The 20,664-nt window shown below is 39.1% G+C and overlaps 1 protein-coding gene across 2 annotated transcripts in view; it reads right to left on the reverse strand.

Moving 5' to 3' along the window:
- The window catches only part of LOC150075058 (mitochondrial uncoupling protein 4-like), a 308,741-nt gene that overhangs the window by 112,391 nt on the left and 175,686 nt on the right, over positions 1-20,664 (reverse strand). For both annotated transcript variants that reach the window (XM_090388936.1, XM_090388935.1), the window contains exon 7: positions 8,862-8,946. In XM_090388936.1, coding sequence (XP_090245062.1) covers positions 8,862-8,946 — 85 coding nt within the window. The remainder of the gene's footprint in view (positions 1-8,861; positions 8,947-20,664) is intronic.

The following is a 20,664-nucleotide window of genomic DNA, read 5'->3' on the forward strand; positions in this document are numbered from 1 at the left end:
GAGGCAAGAAGCTTATAGAACTCTAGCAGGCAGCTAAATGATTTTGTAATAACTGAGAGCTTTGTTTCGTTTGGATTTTATTGGCGCATTAGCAACTATGGCTATACTGCGCCAAAACCAGGTCATATATAAAAAATTAAGCACTCAGTGAACTAATTAATCAGGTCACTAAAGGCCAGGGAATGGACTGGGACCACCAGCAGCTCTGTGCCAAAAGCTATATGGCGAGCTGAATGGAGTACACTTACGCTATTCACCTTAAATTCCCTATCCCCGACAGGAGGGAGAGGAGACATGCTCTGTTTTCTCCCTCCCCTGCCGACCCATCTCTTCGCCTGGTGAGGCATGGGCCTGCCTCACTGACCACCTGGGGTCAGTGAGGCGATCAATTCGGCCCTGGAGGGATTGTGCAAGGCTCAAGGGGTAGACTTTTTTTCAGCCTGGACTGTACTTGTTAACAGGAGAGATTGCTTCTACAGGGATGGGATACACTTAAATAGAAAGGGTGCAAGAATTTTTGCTGATGCTGTCGAGGCAGAGTTAGGTGGGTCGGAAAACTGCTAGTTGGGGGGGGATACAAGGACTAATAGATTAACAGTAGCCACTGGCAGAGGTGGAAGTGATTCTTGCACTGCTTCTATTGGAATGAGCAGAAGCCTGAAAAACAAGATGCAGGATATTTCAGAGACTGCTGGGATTCATTGCGGTACAAGTAAACACATGGGTTGTGTTAGGGTAGCCAAGAATAGAAACAGGTGCATGTATACCTGCGTGTGCACCAATGCTAAGAGTTTGATAAATAAATTTGATGAATTTGAGGTATTGCTCAAAACATCAAAGGCAGATATTGTTGGGATATCAGAGACGTGGTGTCACACAGATATAAGGAATGCGGAACTGGAATTTGGGGAATACAATGTGTATAGAAAGGATAGACAGGACAGGAGGGGAGGAGGGTTATGTTATTAGTTAAGAAACACATAAAGTCCAAGGAAGTGAAACCAGTCGACATCGATGGACAGGGCAGTGTCGAGTCAGTTTGGTGTGACATAAGCATAGGGAAATCAAAATTGAGAGTAGGAGTGTGCTATAGGCCTAATGACTCTGATGAGTATAATAAGATATTGTACAGGGAAATAGAGTGGGCCAGTAAATCAGAGAGTCTTATAATGGCGGATTTTAATTTCCCAGATACTGACTGGAATTTGTGGGTTGGTCACTCGCACACTAGCATGGCTTTTGTGGATTTATTGGATGATTGTTTTCTACATCAGCATGTTCGTGAGGCAACAAGAGGGAGCAATACTCTTGATCTGATTATCAGTAGTGATTCTTCATGTATTAAGAATCTGCAGATAAATGAATCACTAGGTTGCAGTGATCACAGTGTGTTGAAGTGGGATTTACTCAAGGAGGTAACTACCATCAGAGGTAAAGGGAAGGGTTTTTGTTTTCGTAAAGGCAACTATGATGGTCTGAGACAGTATTTAAATTCTATACAGTGGGACCAACTGATGATTTTACCAACAGCAAACTCAAAATGGGAAGCATTCAAGGAACTAATCTTGGAGGCTACCAGGCTTTACATACCAACTAAGAAATATTGTTCAAGGTTTAGGCCTAAATGGTTGTCAGATGAACTAATGAGACATGTGGCAGAGAAGAAAAATGCGTGGGGTACATACAAATTAATGGGTGACATGGAAGCCTATGATAGATATAAGTTGGTCTGTAACCAAGTCACAAAGGAGATTAGGCAGGCAAAAACAAACTACGAAAAATCCTTGGCAAAGGATGCAAAGAAAAACAGAAAAGAGTTCTTTACCTATTTAAATTCAAGAAGGAAAGGGATGAATCAGATTGGTCCACTGGATATTGATGGCTCAACAGTTGAGGATCCTGCTCAGGTGGCTAACAATCTAAACGAGTATTTTGCATCTACATTCACGCATGAGGAGTTATTCAGGAAGGAGAATGATGTAGGTAAAGTAAACATTGGCAGTGAGCTGGATGATTTTGTAATAACTGAGAGGAAAGTGGAGGAGAGATTGTTGAGGATAAACATAAAAAGGCACCTGGGGTGGATGGGATCTATCCAGTTATATTAAAGGAGGCAGCAAAGGAAGTAAGCAAACCCCTAGCCATAATTATGAGAGCTTCTTTGGACTCAGGGGAGGTACCCATAGACTGGAGACGTGCAAATTTAACCCCAATTTACAAAAGGAGGATCAAAGGCTGACACAAGTAATTATAGACCTGTTAGTTTAACTTCTGTTCCAGGTAAATTAATGGAGGCACTGGTTAAAGAAGCACTGCAGGATCATCTAGACAAGAATTCAGTTATAGCTCAGACGCAGCATGGTTTTGTTAAGGGCAGGTCTTGCCTGACTAATTTGATTGGATACTATGATGTAGTCACAAAAGAACTGGATGCAGGGAATAACTTTGATATTATATATTTGGATCTTAGAAAGGCTTTTGATACTGTTGCACATGGAAGACTGCTGCACAAATTGGAGCAGTGTGGCATTGGAGGCAAATTGCTGCTATGGATAAGGGGATGGTTGAGTGGCAGAAGACAGAGAGTGGTAATCAATGGACACTGCTGAACGTGGACTAATGTTATTAGTGGAGTTCCTCAGGGTTCAGTGTTGGGTCCGTTGTTGTTTTCGGTGTTTATGAATGATATTGATGATGGGATATCAAGTTTAATGTCCAAGTTTGCAGATGATACAAAGGTTGGCAGGGTTGTTAAGGACACCACTGACGCTATGCTGCTGCAACACGATCTGGAAAGGTTGAACAGATGGGCTGAGAGGTGGCAAATGAAGTTTAACATTGACAAATGTAAAGTACTACATATGGGAAACAGTAACCCCAGAGCAACGTATCAACTCTGCGGTTGATACGTTGCCAGAGCAACGTATCAACAAGACACCATAAGCTACTCTTTCAGACGAGCTGAAAGAGTAGCTTATGGTGTCTTGTCAATGATATACAGGAATTTTTCTAGCAGGGATAAGGAGGTGATTATTCCTTGTATAAGGCAATGGTTAGGCCACATCTTGAGTACTGTATACAGGTCTGGAGGCCTCATTTCAAGAAGGATGTAGAGCTGCTGGAACGGGTACAGAGAAGGGCAACAAGATTAGTGAATGGAACAAAAGGTTGCTCTTACGAAGAAAGGCTTAAGTTTTGCAAATTACAGAGTCTGGGGACTAGGCACCGGTGAGGTGATCTGATAGAGGTGTATAAGGCTTTAAATGGTTTGAGCATGTTCAATGCCAATGGGATTCTTCATCTTGCTCAGAATGATCAGCTCAGAGGGCGTAAATTCAAATTGAGGAAGGACGGATGTCGGATAGATGTGCGGAAATTTGCGTTTGGCCAGCGGGTGGTTGGTTGGTGGAACCGACTTCCATCACTTGTTGTTGAAGTTGATAGCCTAAACAAATTTAAGGCTCAACTGGACAGGTATTACGAGCGAACGGAGGGGTGAAATGGGAGTGGTGTGTTTTTTTTTTTTTTTTGGCTGATGCTGAATAAGCTTGCTTTCTTGCATCATATGCCTCTAGTAATGCTAATGCTAATCCCCATGCTTCTGCCTTTCACCCCCCCCCCAGTCTTCAGCCTCTTCCCCTACTCTACCTGTATACCTTATCCATGGCAGGGGAGAGATAACTCTTCTTCGTCTCCCCCCACCTGTCATCCAAACTTTCCTCTGGTGGGCATGCCATACTCCCCGACTAGGCAGTATGGCATGCCCACCAGAGGGCATGCCATACTGCCTAGCCGGGGTCATCTCCTCTATTGACCCCTTACTTCTACTTCTACCCCCCAGTCTTCAGCCTCCCCTCCCTCCCACCTTTATCTTTCATCTACCGTATAACCCACACGTCTAAATTTAATAACAAAATTCTGCCCGACCTATTAAGCCTTTTAACACATCTCTCGAGCGTTCAACCCCAACCAGCGATTTGCTATCCGCAATCTTATTAAGAATTAACATGAAATGCATATATATTTTTTTTTTCTTTTTTTTTTTTTAGGTCCTAGCCACTGAAATCTCAGGAAACTAGGGGTGGCAGGACCTGCCGGAACAACTTCTCATGATTCTGGACACCCGGCTAGCCTCCACGTGGCAAGGTATGGGCAACGTCAGGCCCCACTAGGGGCCTGGCGGCCAATAAGCCGGACAAACAATGGGCACAACACATCACACTGCACAGACATGGCCCACACACTTTCAAGTCTCTGGCTTAAGTGTACTGTCCTTGATACAGCGAACACACGTGGAGATGGGAGAAATCCCAGGTGCCGTCTGACACGAACATACCTTATACCAAGATATATACTGACACTGTACATATACAAGATCAATATACCTTTAAACCTCTGGCACTGACAGTGTTCGGTTTCACACCTACAGAGTATACTACGCGAAGATGGGGGAAACCCCTGGTGCCATTTGACACTAAACACACTCTACATATGTCAAGATATATAATAACATAGGTATAAAAGTTATAAAACATATATCAACAAAGAAATAACAATAAAAGGTAAATTTTAAATACAAGTAAAAAGTTTACCGATTTTAAATAGCTGAAGACAGCAGATACATAGTCATTGTCGGATAAAATCTGACTGAGTGTATAAGGCTCAGCCAGATGACTAAAGGTGGTAAAATATAAATCACGTTCAGTCTAAAACGTGGACATTCGGTTAAAATGTGACTTAAAATGGTGCCACAGTTCTCACACATAGGAGAGATCTGCCCTCAGCATAAATGCATATGTAAGATGACTGTGTCCTATGTGAAAGTGAGCAGGATCAACTTCCTCTCTGCAGTTCCTGTGCAGATTAGACTGCCAGTGTTGGATTACAGGCTTTATCTGATAGAGCTTGATTGTGACTTGCCCATGCCAAGATTGTTCCCATTGGGAGAGTAATTTAGTGTATATTAGCTGCCTGTAGTCTGTATAGGGGCCTAACAGGCAATAAGTGGTGGGGTACTGGTGATCTGGCTGCAGCATCTGCTAGTTCATTTCCCCTGATCCTAATGTGGCTTGGAATCCAGCAGAAACAAATGTGGAAAGAACACTCAGACAGAGAATGTAGCATCTGCTGAATTCGGGTCACAAACAGATGAGAATTATACCTCATTCCCAATAAAGCCTGCAGTGTACTTAGAGAGTCAGTATACACCATACATCTTTGATAATTGTGGGTTTTAATGTGGTCCAAGAACCGCTGCTAACTCTATAGCAGTGGTTCCCAACCAGTGGTTCGCGAAAGTGTTCCAGGGGATTCGCACTAAAAATTCTGTTTAGATTTACATAGGTATATTATTGTAAACTATAAAATATAACCAATAATAAACAATAAAGTAAAATAAAATTAAATAAAAAGTAAAGAATGCCGAAGAAAGAAACCAAACTCTCACAATTCCTTATAATTAGTTTATTATCTTACAGTATATCATGTTAAATAAATATGTTTTCCATACTAAATTTTTTTTCATTCTCAATGACCATTATTATGTGTAGGTCCTTTTGTTTTTTTTTTTTTTTTTTAGAACCAAGAGTACTTAGTACCATGCATGGGTTGAAGGTTGAAAAGATGAAAGAAGATACTTGTTGACATTAGACTTGAACTTCTGTTGATTGTAATTTTCAGGAAATACATATGAAGGAAGGTTGTTCCAGAAAGCAGAAGTTGAAAGAATAAATAAGTAAAAAGAAAAGTTGATTCTATGAGTTTGAAGTTGAACAGTAAAAGGATGTTGACTGATTTCGGCACGTGTTCGGACTGCTTTGAAAAAGAGAGAGAGAGAGAGAGAGAGAGAGAGAGAGAGAGAGAGAGAGAGCGGGAATTGTAGAAGCCAATTCAGAAGAGCAGTGCCCATGCAAGCACCTACAGAAAATGCATGTAGCAGAAACACAAAATCTGTGAGACAGAGTGGAGAGACTCTGTTAGAGATGAGACATTGATTAACCTAACTGCCCTCTTTTGAATGGAATCTAGAAGCCTGAGAGAGATTTTGGGGGGCACCGCCCCAGGTGTGGGAACAATATTACTATGGTAGGCTGGATTTGCGATTTCTACAGAGTCAACAACTGTTTGGAAGAAAAGTAACGGCGAAAGCGAAAAAGAAAACCCAGTTTTCTAGATGCAGAGGAAGCAATATTTGTAATATGCTTTATGCCAAGACAGAGAGAGAGAGATTAGAAGTCAGGGTAATCCCCAAGATCTTTCCTAGAAATCGGAGCGTCATCGAAGATAAGCATAGGAGCAGAAGAATCCTTTTTGCGAGATATAAGGCAGGACTGAGTTTTAGAAGGATTGAAATTGAGTTTTCTTTGCCCCACTGGAGATCAGCATTTAAGGATTTGGCAGTGGATACTCGAGAAGTTGAAGCTGTTTGAGCAGGACAAGGTTTCTCAAACTGGAAGGTGGAATGCAATGTGCTATCTTCAGCAAAACTATGGATAGGATTTCCAGTCAATGGAAGAAGGTCATTAATATACGAGATGAAAAGAGTGAGAGAAAGAACTGAACCTTGGGAACACCACAATTATTGGAGAAGTGAGAAGAAAGAGAGTTGTCTACCATCACCCGGAGTGAGTGGTCAGAGAGAAAACTGGATATCCAATTACATTTGCAAAGTTATCCATGATGCAAATTTACAGATTTGTAAAATCTTCTAAAAGGTCTCAATCTGACTATAAATGGAAGCAAATCTGCTCAAATTACTTATTCCCTTCAGAAACAACTGAACCACATAGAAATAAAAATTGCAGATGTCCCAATCCCAAATGTCTGTGAAGAAAAACCTTGGAGTTGTTTTTGATAAAATCTCTCCTTTAATGCCCACTATTTATCTGTTGCTCAAAAAATTCTAAAAGCAAAAAGGTTAATCAAACAAGAAACAGCAGCGATTCAAGACAAAAAAAAAAAAATTCCAAGTTACCATGAGAGAGAGAGAGAGAGAGAGAGAGAGAGAGAGAGAGAGAGAGAGAGAGAGAGAGAGAGAGAGAGAAATAGAAAGGAATCACCAAGAAAGAGAAGAATGATGATATCCAGCTGAGGACCCTTGGTGTGCCAAGCCCATACTCACAGATGTAAGCCCCTGGGGTTACATCATATGCCTCTAATAATGCTAAAAGAATAAGATGGATACTTATTCGCACCAGATAAAGGATGTTAGGAATGGGAATTGTTTTTATTAGTTTTTTTTTTTTTTTGATGCAATAAAAGATTGTCTTCTTTGCATCAACTGCCTATTAGAATAGTAATACACGCAGTCCTTGCACAATTACAGCAAGCGCACTTCCCAAAAGAGTGCCATAAGTTAAAACCAACATGAATTAAAACCATTTTTACAAACAGAAAGAATAATATAACAAAGAACTGTATTCCTTGACCAAGAATCTAATTTTTTCTAGATATGAACACAGAGTGTATTTAATTACTTACTAATCATATATTCAGTATGCAACTTTTAAAATTACTTTGACAATTCACTCTCATTAAGTGTTATCAATTTTCACTTGACTGATAATGTAATAGTTATTCTTATATGCTCCTCTAAAATATCCACACCTCCATTGACCTTTCCTTTTATCAGCCATTTTCAATGATGTAAAAAAAATCAAAAATGTTTAAAACTCTGAAATTACACTGTGTACAGACAGTTGGTACAAGGGCATTTAAGAAAGAAGACTGACTGACTGGGATGGGTGGCATATGCTTTTTGTAGGTAGAACTAGAATTCAGTCAGCATCAAAGAACTAGAGTTGTTGTTGGAACCCAATGTTCAAACAACAACCTTCTGTTCAAAGACTGAAATCAAGGAGAGAATTTCTCACAACGATAAATGAACTTCTAACTACACCATCCCTAGCCCACATTGTCAAATGAAGAGCTAGAAGTGTACAAACTCAAGATTGGATGACCCCACAAGAAAAATTACTCCCCCCCCCTGGACATCTGTATGGATGGAAAGTTTGGCAGTCACTCAATGGTCTTAGAACTGGTGTGAGAAGATCCAGGGACAACCTGAAGAAATAGGGTATCTGACCACCAAATTTCAAATCTGTGTGAATGTGGAGCTGAACAACCATCTTATCAGCTGCCCCCTTGCACCTACAACATGCTTGGCCTTTTGGAGGCAACAGAGAACGCTATTGAAGTGTCCCGTTTCTATGCAGAAATTGTATAAAGAACTTTATCCAGACATTTTATTTTATGTGTTGTTATATATGTTTATGATATTTAGTGATTTGTTTATTGGCTCTTTTCCCCCCGTTAGCTTTGATTATATATGTTACCTAATATTTGAATATTTCTATATTTGCTTTCTTGTATGTTTCTGACATAAAATAAATAAACTAGAATTCAGTCATTCTGTTCAGATCAGATCCACTTTAATGCATTTTTGAACGCTTCTTAAAAAATTCTTTTTCTACATTACCAACATTATATTTTAATTGTTCAAACAATTTTCATGTATGTAAATTTTATTTTGCCTATATTGGTGCTGTATTTAAACTGTTTGGGGAAATAAAAATATTGGTCAGACTGCCAAAATTGTGAAAGAAAATGTGAATATTGTAAGTGACATTTGCTTGAAAATCATAACCTAAGAGTAACTTGCAAATTAAATGTGACATAAAGGACCAACTCTGTTCACAATCCATCTGCTAAAATAGGGAAGAAGAAGAAGAAGAAGAAGAAAAAAAAAAGAAGAAAAAAAAAAAGAAGAAAAAAAAAAAAAAAAACTCATTCAAGAAGATATTCTCACTGGATTTTGCTTGCTTTCTTTTATCACTTAATGGTAAAATGAATCATTTACTTACCTGGCCAAAGCATGTGTGATGCAATTATCTTTCATACCAGTATATTTCAAAATGAGATGTTTACAAGTATCATAAGTTGTCAAATCTATATAGCAAAAATTAAAAATAAAAACTTTTTTTATAAAAAAAAATGTATCGATTTAGTTACAATAATATCATAAAATTTCTGAGCTTTTTGTTATAAATTAATGTTTCTTATAGGTTCTTTCTTTTAAGAATAACCTTCCCTCTATGCTGTCATTTCTCCTACTAAAATTTCTCCCATTAAAACTCTTCTCCCATTCAACACGTGTATGTTACCATTTTTTTTTTTTTATTCCAAATTCCAAAATAAATAAATCCACTTAAGTACTTTAATGTTTAGAATATAAAAACAATATAATTATCCACATGGTTAATGCAAAATGTTATGTATGATGACCAACTGTAGTGTGTGAAAATCTTATATAAAAGCATTCCTGTGTAGATGGTCCTGCATTACTTCTTTAGCCATTATTTTTCCTTGAAGAAAAGTCAAGCTTATAGGTTAGCTTAATTACTCTAATTACTCATCTCACCCTCTGATCCTCTTTTATGAATTTAGGAGACATTTGCACATCTTCAACTTATAGTTATATACCTAGATTTTAACCCACCAACTTGTAACATCTCAGTGCATTTCATCTCATTATGGCAATACCCATTCCTTGGGACTGGCTCTTAAAGGGATGAGAAAGTACTCACATCTATGCCAAAGTTATCAGTAAAGTGATCCGCTCTTTGGAATCAGAAGATGATGGGGCAGAGATGAAGCCACCAATACAACTGTGGCTGGCACCCAGCCAGGTGGTGTACCCCTTGATCATTAGAGTTTATCTCAAGACCTTCAAGGGTCAATAATAATCAGATAACATGGACTACTATGACTCAAATATTGGACTAAGTTTGAGTGAGGAATAAGGAAATAACTCATGGAGGGCAAAGATTCCATTAAAGTACTCAAAGTACTTTGATACTGTTGCACATAAAAGACTGCTGTACAAACAGAGCAATGTGGCATTTAGTCTAAGTTTGCAGATGATACAAAGGTTTGGGGTGGCTAACATAGTCATCAGGGAGAGCTACCACAATGGTAGTTGTAGTTTAACAGTGACGAAAGCAACGTACTGCATAAGGGTAGCAGTAATCCCAGAGTAACTTATCAACTGTGTGGTACTGTACTCAGGACAGGGGAGAATTAAAAAAACCTGGGGGTATTTGTGCAGTCAGACACGAAATTCTCTGAGCAGTGCAGACATGCTGCCAGGATAGCTAACAGGGTTTGTCAATAAAATACAGAAACTTTGCTAGCAGGGTTATGGAGGTGATTGATTATTCCTTTGTATAAATCCATGGTTAGGCTGCATCTTGAGTACTGTATACAGGTCTGGAAGCTTCACTTTAGGAAGGATGTTGATTTGCACGAACAGGTGCAGAGAAGGATAGCTCAACTACTGAAGGGCACAAAGGTTGCTCTTATGTAGAAAGGCGTCAGTTCTGCAAATTGCAGCATCTCATGACTAGGCACCTGCAGGGAGATCTCATTGAGGTGTTTAAAGCCTTGAATGGATTGAGTAAGCTGAATGTAAATGGAATTCTTCCACTTGCTGAGACAAAACACGTGAAGGGGCATAAATTCAAGTTGAGGAAGTATGGTTACAGAAAGAATGTGTGGAAGTTTGCAACAGGCTTCCATCCGTTGTTATAGATGGGTTGAATAAATTCAAGGAAGAACTAGACAAATTCTTAGAGAGTATGGATGGGTGAACTGCGTAAGCTTCTTTTTTTTTTTTTTTTTTTGGCTGATGCTATGTAAGCTTGCTTTCTTGCATCATTTGCTGTTACTACTACCACTACTATGAGAGAGAGATTTAAGAAAGTTTATGTGAGAATGAAGGATGTTTAGTATCAAAAGTACCCTGTAATTCTTATAACTGGGTATTGATTTAACAGGTTGATATTTCATAAGAGCTCTTTTGTAATGGATCCCTCATTGGATCCCTCTGAGGAATCCATTACATCTGTAGCCTAAAAGGAAATGTAGTTATCAGGATTAGTATGAAGATCTGTAGATTAAAAGATTTAGTATGTGGGTTATCAGAATTAGTATTATTATTCACACTTATCAGGATTAGAACAAAGACCAAAAAGCCTAAAATAATTAGTTACCACAGTAAAAGCTATGTTACTAATTATTTTAGTATTAATATATAGTGTTATTATTCACTATTAGAAGACATTTCTTGGCTAAAGCCTTAGCGTATGAAGGAGTTTACTTATGCATGGGTTAATGCACACATCATTTTTACTACCAAGGTAGTTTTAATGCATGGTTTTAATTATATCTCGTATTGTGAATATTTTCACAATGAGCTGCCATTGTATTGCACTATTTCGAATAAGGAACGCTTCACTTGTGGAGAAGACTATTTTTACTTATTCCTAGCAGATACCACCACCCAAAGGGCACCATTTCAAGGCTTTTTGGATCCTCTTTGGTGGGTGGGTAGGTACCCTGTTGTTGCAACAGTGTCAACCCATTATGAAGTATAATTCCACAATATGAGAAATGCCTGATGGTGTGCATGGTTTAATCTAAAAGACATATCTTGGCTAAAGCCAAGATATGTCTTTTAGATATGTCTTCTAAAAGATATGTCTTCTAAAAGACATATCTTGGCTAAAACATATCTTGGCTAAAGCCAAGATATGTTTTAGCCAAGATATGTCTTTTAGATTAAAGTAGTGGAATACCATGGCAACTCATTTTGGTTTTCTCGTTGCACAAAGTTGGCTGGTAGAGAGGCTGAGGGTTTTTCGATTGCTAATGACCAAACACAACTTATTCATTTATCTAGAATATCATACAATCCAACCATACAGCTAACTCTGTCAACTTTTTCCCTGGCTCTCCCCACCCCAACACACAAGGCCATTTCCAATCTCTTGTCATTGGTATTACAAGAATGTAATATGTATTCAGTCTTGTAGGGATGAAATCCAATATTCTCTATTTCACCTTAAAAACTCATTGGTTTTTCAATAAATCTGCTGAGGCTCCTCAAAATTAGTAAAAAGCACACTGCAACTAACTGGCTTGTATCCAAATCATTAGCTTCATTTTCTATACTAGCAGTTATAAAAGTTATTAATTAATCCAAACTGTCTTATGAACAGGCTAAGAGTCATAAACTTGCTTCTTGTCCACATGGTAGATGAGCCTTATGGTCTCAGGCCAAATCTAATGTTTGCAACCCCTGTCCATCCATGCCTTTACTTCAGTGGTCCTGTTGCATCCTCAGATAAAGATGAAGCTGACTTATTAACATCTATCATCCTACTTTTCCTCAACTCTCATTAATAATCTTGGTAAATCACCTCCTTACCATATCTACCATATTCCACTCAAAGCTTTCCATGGTCTTCAGCACATCAACACAAGAAAAATTTTGAACGATCCTGCTGCCAAAAAAGCCCCATGTCTGGATGACATTTTACCCTTGTTCTCAACACCTGTGAGAATTCAGATCCAGTTTTGTCTTCCTTTTTTTTCAGTGGTGTTTTTCCTTCTGCATGGAAATAAGCTCATATCTGGCCAGTTCTTAAAAAAATTCCTTTGTTTAATTTATCATGCTGTTATTTCATCTATTCTTATCAAAGTAACAAAGAAATCCACCAACCATTACGCTGTCTCTAAGCCTTCCATTACACTAGTGATTGCCAATACAGATTCCATTTTTCTCCATCCACTATTAATATCATGGCTTATGTTACTTGCCTTTAGACAAATGCAATGGAAAGTTGGTGAAACACTCAAGTAAAGGATTTCACATTTCCAGGGCTTTTGATCATGTTTAGTAAAAATGCCTTCTAAAGAGGCTTCTGCTTTTTGCAACTGGGTAGCCAGTTTTTCTCTCCAATTGCTCAGGGATAATGTTAGATGGCTCTGTCTTCTAACTCCTAACTTTATGCTGGAATTTTCCAAGATAAAATTTTTCTCCCACTCTTTTCCTACTGTGTATTAATGACCCACATCAACTGATTGCATATCCTATCCATAGTTTGTTGAACCATGAGCATTAAGAAACCATGCTCTACATAAACTTCACACACGTGCTCTTCACACAAAATGCTCTACACAAACTTCAATCTTCTCAAAGCTTTTGAACTCCTCAAATATCTGCTATTTAAATGAGGATCTCTAAATAATTCTTCAATAATGCAAAGAAAATTTAGCATTTGTAGTGGCATATAGTGAAAGAAAGCATATACAGCATCAGCAAAAAAAAACTTCCCATTTCACTTATCCATTTGCTACAAAATTTTGTCCAGTTCTTCCTTAAACTTATTTAAACTATCAACTTCCACGACAGATGGATTTCATTGTGGAACTTGAACCCCCCCACCTTTTAACAACCATTTCAACTAAAATCAGATATCATTCAATGCATGGACATGAGTCAACTGCAGGTTCCTTTAATACCTTTCGATTATCAGAAGGGTAAGTTGCACTGGAACAAGAGACAAAAAAGGCAGGTCAAAAACACATCAGAGAGAAAAATGCTCAGACACTACCTGTTAATCAAGTGCTGACACAGTTATGATCAGTGGGTGGGAAATTCAGAAAGGCATTTTGGAGGGTTTACAATTTGTTAACTTTGCAACATTGTTTCTCCTTTAAGATGATTCAGTTGAATAATGTCTCATTTTTGATATAGCATGTCAAAGATGGATAAAATTGATTCCATATTCAAAAATCAAATTTTATGAGGAATATAAAATGGCAGAAGGATAAATAGGTAAATGTAATTTTAACATGGGAATAAAATAAAATAAAAATGTAACAAGCTCAATTAAACAAGTATGGGAAAGTTAAGAGTTAGATATGAGAGAATCTATTCTTATTCTGCACACCTTGTCATGAATCCAGACAACAGCATTAAGATTTAAATACATTGAGCAGCTTGTATTTCCAGTGAACATTAAGAGGCACTAGAGCTTGGCAATCAGACACATCAGAGATAATCTAATTGAGGTTTATAAAGCTCTGAATGAACAATTCTAGAGTTTTCACTGTCAGTAATAGTATTTGCCATATAATGTGAGGAAACATTAGTAAAGGCATATGATGCAAGAAAGCATGCTTATAAAGCATCAGTCAGCAAAATAAAAAAAATAATAAAAAACCCCTTCCCATTTCACCCACCACTTCAAACGTTTATCCAGTTCTTCCTTGAATTTATTTAAGCTATCAACTTCCAAAATCACATATGGAAATTTGTTCAAACAATCAACCACCTGCTGGCTAAAGGCAAATTTCCAAACATCGATTCTACATCTGTAGTAGTAGTAGAAGTAGTGGCATGTGATGTAAGAAAGCAAATGTATGAGCTTATGCAGCATCAGCCAAAAAAAAAAAAAAAAAATCACAGCATTCCCTCCAAATGCCTGTCCAATTCCTCCTTAAATTTATTCAAACTATCAACTTCCATAACGGCAGATGGAAGTTTGTTGCAGCAATTAACCAACTGCTGGCTAAAGGCAAATTTCCGCACATCTATTCTACATCTGTCCTTTCGTAATTTGAATTTAATACCCCTTAGGTTCGTAATCTGAACAAGTGGAAGGATCCCATCAGAATTCAGCCTTATACACCTCAATCAGATCACCGCGCAGGTGCCTAGTCTCCAGCCACTGCAATTTGCAGAACTTAAGCCTCTCTTGATAAGAGAATCCTTTCATTCCCTCACCAATCTTCTTGCCCTTCTCTGTACACGCTCAAGTAAATCTACATCCTTCCTAAAATGAGGCCTCCAGACCTGTACGCAGTACTCAAGGTGTGGCCTGACCATTGCCTTATACAGAGGGGATAATCACCTCCTTTTCCCTGCTAGCAAAATTCCTATATATCATTGACAAAACCCCATGACCTGGCCTGGCAGCCTGTCTGCATTGCTCAGAAAACTTCATATCTGCCTGCACAATTACTCCCAGGTCTTTTTCATTTTCTACCACCTTAAGTGTAGTACCACACAGTTGGTACGTTTCTCTGGGGTTACTTCTACCCATATGCAATACTTTGCATTTGTCAAGGTTAAACTTCAGTTGCCACTTCTTAGCCCATCTGCCCAAATTATCTAGATCCTGTTGCAGTAGCACACTGCCATTACTGTCATTAACAATCCGCCAACCTTTGTATCATCTGCAAACTTCGACATTAAGCCTGATATACCTTCAACAATATGATTGATAAATATACAAAACAACAGTGGACCTAACACCGAACCCTGTGGGACTCCACTAATAACATTAGTCCAAGAAGAGCAGCACCCATTGATTACCACCCTCTGTCTTCTCGCACTTAACCATCCTTTTATCCATTGTAGCAACTTACCCTTAATACCATTCTGCTCCAATTTGTACAATAGTCTTCCATGCGCAACAGTGTCAACACTGTCTTTCCTCTATTTGAATTTATGCCCTCTCAGATGTGTAATCTGAGCAAGAGGAAGAATCCCATCAGCACTGCGCTCACTCAAACCATTGAAGGTCTTATACAACTCAATCAGATCACCATGCCGGTGCCTATCTCCGAACACTGCAATTTGCAGATAAGGCTTTCTTGGTAAGAGCACCTCTTTTTTCCCCCTCACCAATCCATTGCCCTTCTCTACATTGATTCCTGCACCTCTACATCCTTAATAAAATGAGGTATCCAGAGCTGTATGCAGTACTCAAGGTGTAGCCTGACCACTGCCTTATACCAAGGGATAATCACTTCCTTGTCCCTGCTAGCAACGTTCCTGTATATCATTGACAAGACAAGACCCAATGAGCTGCTCTGGCAGCCTCTCTGCACTAGTAAAGAAACTTGTATCTATCTGCACAATTACCCTGCAGTCTTTTTCATTCTCCACTATCCTGAGTATAATACTCGCACAGTTAGAAGGTTACTGCTTCCATATTGCAGTACGTTGCATTTGTCAATGTTACACTTCAGTTGCTGCTTCTCAGCCCAACTGCCCATGTTTTCTAGATCCTGTTGCAGTAGAAAACTGTCATTATTGTTGTTAACAACCCTGCAAACTTCCGTATCATCTGCAAACTGGATATTAAGCTAAGATATACCCTCATCAATATCAATGATAAACAAAGAAAACAACAATAGGCCAAACACCAAACCCTGGGGTACTCCACTAATAACAAAAATCTTCATTTTTGTGTGTTTCTTACCTAACAGAATAACCTCTCCTCCCTTCCTATCCTATCTATCCTTTCTGTACACATTTAGTTGATTAACAATAAAAATTAATAAGATAAATAAATTTCATTGATTAAATGACAATATTACCCTAAGCCAATAGATTCTTAAATGTAGTGATATGTATTAGGCTATGTACTTTTATGTTATACCTTATGCTATTAAGTTCTGGATATAGTTACGCTATATATTAACCCTAGGGGCTCACATCTGGTGAGTATGGGCTTGTCACACCCTGGGCCCTGAGCTGGATATCATCATTCGTCTCTTTCTTTCTTGGTGATTCCCTTCTACTTTTGACACTCACTCACTCTCTCTCTCTCTTGGTGATTCCCTTCTACTTTTGACACTCACTCACTCACTCTCTCTCTCTCTCTCTCTCTTGGGAACTTCTTTTTTTTTTTTCCTGGTGCAGCATAAGCCTCAGGCTTCCTTGCTCATATGGATAATAATAATAATAATACAGTAATGATCACAATGTTATCTAAACACAAAAAAGATATATACCCAATAAGTGATTAGAAGTTATAAGTTAATTATAATATATAACAAAATTATCTGACTAAAGCCAACCTAAGTGATTCAAACTTTAGAACTACCTATTTATCACAATTTAAAAAATTTGAATTCCCCTACTACTCATTCTATAACTATAACCATGGTAGCAAGATTTGAAAGATAAAAATGTTCTATGTATATTAAGTAGTAGTAACCTACAAAATCTTGGGCTAAATTAAAAAATAAAATAAATTAGCATTAGTAGAGGCATATGATGCAAGAAAGCAAGCTTATTCAGCATCAGCCAAAAAAAAAAAAAAAAAAAAACCCTCTCCCATTTCACCCCTCCGTTCGTTCGAAATACCTGTCCAGTTGAGCTTTAAATTTGTTTAGGCTATCAACTTCAACAACAAGTGATGGAAGTCGGTTCCACCAACCAACCACCCGCTGGCCAAAGGCAAATTTCCGCACATCTATCCGACATCCGTCCTTCCTCAATTTGAATTTATGCCCTCTGAGGTGATTATTCTGAGAAAGATGAAGAATCCCATTGGCATTGAGCATGCTCAAACCATTCAAAGCCTTATACACCTCTATCAGATCACCTCGCCGGTGCCTAGTCTCCAGACTCTGTAATTTGCAAAACTTAAGCCTTTCTTCATAAGAGCAACCCTTTGTTCCATTTACTAATCTTGTTGCCCTTCTCTGTACCCGTTCCAGCAGCTCTACATCCTTCTTGAAATGAGGCCTCCAGACCTGTATACAGTACTCAAGATGTGGCCTAACCATTGCCTTATACAAGGGAATAATCACCTCCTTATCCCTGCTAGAAAAATTCCTGTATATCATTGACAAGACACCATGAGCTACTCTTGCAGCCTGTCTGCACTTCTCAGAGAACTTCATATCTGCCTGCACAATTACCCCCAGGTCCTTTTCATTCTCCACCACTTTCAGTGTAGTACCGCAGAGTTGATACATTGCTCTGGGGTTACTGTTACCCATATGTAGTACTTTACATTTGTCAATGTTAAACTTCATTTGCCACCTCTCAGCCCATCTGTTCAACCTTTCCAGATCCTGTTGCAGCAGCATAGCGTCAGTAGTGTCCTTAACGACCCTGCCAACCTTTGTATCATCTGCAAACTTAGACATTAAACTTGATATCCCATCATCAATATCATTCATAAACACCGAAAACAACAACGGACCCAACACTGAACCCTGAGGAACTCCACTAATAACATTAGTCCACGTTGAGCAGTGTCCATTGATTACCACTCTCTGTCTTCTGCCACTCAACCATCCCCTTATCCATAGCAGCAATTTGCCTCCAATGCCACACTGCTCCAATTTGTGCAGCAGTCTTCCATGTGCAACAGTATCAAAAGCCTTTCTAAGATCCAAATATATAATATCAAAGTTATTCCCTGCATCCAGTTCTTTTGTGACTACATCATAGTATCCAATCAAATTGGTCAGGCAAGACCTGCCCTTAACAAAACCATGCTGCGTCTGAGCTATAACTGAATTCTTGTCTAGATGATCCTGCACTGCTTCTTTAACCAGTGCCTCCATTAATTTACCTGGAACAGAAGTTAAACTAACAGGTCTATAATTACTTGTGTCAGCCTTTGATCCTCCTTTGTGAATTGGGGTTACATTTGCATATCTCCAGTCTATGGGTACCTCCCCTGAGTCCAAAGAAGCTCTCATAATTATGGCTAGGGGTTTGCATACTTCCTTTGCTGCCTCCTTTAATATAACTGGATAGATCCCATCCACCCCAGGTGCCTTTTTTATGTTTATCCTCAACAATCTCTCCTCCACTTTCCTCTCAGTTATTACAAAATCATCCAGCTCACTGCCAATGTTTACTTTACCTACATCATTCTCCTTCCTGAATAACTCCTCACGCGTGAATGTAGATGCAAAATACTCGTTTAGATTGTTAGCCACCTGAGCAGGATCCTCAACTGTTGAACCATCAATATCCAGTGGACCAATCTGATTCATCCCTTTCCTTCTCGAGTTCAAGTATGTAAAGAACTCCTTTCTGTTTTTCTTTGCATCCTTTGCCAAGGATTTTTTGTAGTCTGCCTTTGCCTGCCTAATCTCCTTTGTGACTTGGTTACAGAGCAACTTATATCTATCATAGGCTTCCATGTCACCCATTAATTTGTATGTATCCCATGCATTTTTCTTCTCTGCCACATGTCTCATTAGTCCATCTGACAACCATTTAGGCCTAAACCTTGAACAATATTTCTTAGTTGGTATGTAAAGCCTGGTAGCCACCAAGATTAGTTCCTTGAATGCTTCCCATTTTGAGTTTGCTGTTGGTAACATCATCAGTTGGTCCCACTGTATAGAATTTAAATACTGTCTCAGACCATCATAGTCGCCTTTACGAAAACAAAAACCCTTCCCTTTACCTCTGATGGTAGTTACCTCCTTGAGTAAATCCCACTTCAACACACTGTGATCACTGCCACCTAGTGGTTCATTTATCTGCAGGTTCTTATTGCATGAAGAATCACTACTGATAATCAGATCAAGAGTATTGCTCCCTCTTGTTGCCTCACGAACATGCTGATGTAGAAAACAATCATCCAATAAATCCACAAAAGCCTTGCTAGTGTGCGAGTGACCAACCCACAAATTCCAGTCAATATCTGGGAAATTAAAATCCCCCATTATAAGACTCTCTGATTTACTGGCCCACTCTATTTCCCTGTACAATATATTATTATACTCATCAGAGTCGTTAGGCCTATAGCACACTCCTACTCTCAATTTTGATTTCCCTATGCTTATGTCACACCAAACTGACTCGACACTGCCCTGTCCATCGATGTCAACTGGCTTCACTTCCTTTGACTTTATGTGTTTCTTAATTAATAACATAACCCCTCCTCCCCTCCTGTCCTGTCTATCCTTTCTATATACATTGTATTCCCCAAATTCCAGTTCCGCATTACTTATATCTGTGTGACACCACGTCTCTGATATCCCAACAATATCTGCCTTTGATGTTTTGAGCAATACCTCAAATTCATCAAATTTATTTACCAAACTCCTAGCATTGGTGTACACGCAGGTATACATGCACCTGTTTCTATTCTTAGCTATCCTAACACAACCCATGTGTTTACTTGTAACGCAATGACTACCAGCAGTCTCTGAAATATCCTGCATCTTGTTTTTCAGACTTCTGCTCATTTGAATAGAAGCAGTGCAAGAATCACTTCCACCTCTGCCAGTGGCTACTGTTAATCTATTAGTCCTTGTATCCTCCCCAACTAGCAGTTTTCCGACCCACCTAACACTGCCTCGACAGCATCAGCAAAAATTCTTGCACCCTTTCTATTTAAGTGTATCCCATCCCTGTAGAAGCAATCTCTCCTGTTAACAAGTACAGTCCAGGCTGAAAAAAATTCTACCCCTTGAGCCTTGCACAATCCCTCCAGGGCCGAATTGATCGACAAGGCTCTCATCATATACTCCCTCCTATCGTGTCTGGGCAGAATTGCAGACACTTTCAAGTTCAACCCTAATTCACGGCTTTTTTTCAACAGTGACCTGTACTTGCTAAGTAATTCCGCCGGTCTCCTACTCTTAATATCATTAGTGCCAACGTGTACAACTATATCACCTTTTGTGCCCTTAAAAGATGATATCCGCTCTACAACGTCATCAACCTTTGCCCCTGGCAGACATACCCTGGTCCTATTCCACCTATCCTTTTTACAAAGCATGTTCCCCGTTTCCCTGACAATAGAGTCACCAACAACTACTAGTTCCTGTGGGACCAGCGCATTCTGCCTAGGGGGCTGCCCCTGTGTTGCCTGATGACCAAGTGCAAGCTCTGGCGTTGATGTGGGCAGCTGAGAGCTTGATGGGCCCCTCAATTTATTTCCTTCGAGGGCATCCACCCTGTCCTTCAAGGTCTCATAAAGGCCCATAACAACGCTGAGTTGTCGCCTGATTTCCTTGCACTCCTTACATCGTGCACACACAAAGACA

Source organism: Mastigoproctus giganteus, chromosome 14 (genome assembly GCF_048544385.1).
Source record: "Mastigoproctus giganteus isolate SK-2022 chromosome 14, ASM4854438v1, whole genome shotgun sequence".
Classification (NCBI taxonomy): Eukaryota; Metazoa; Arthropoda; class Arachnida; order Uropygi; family Thelyphonidae; genus Mastigoproctus; species Mastigoproctus giganteus.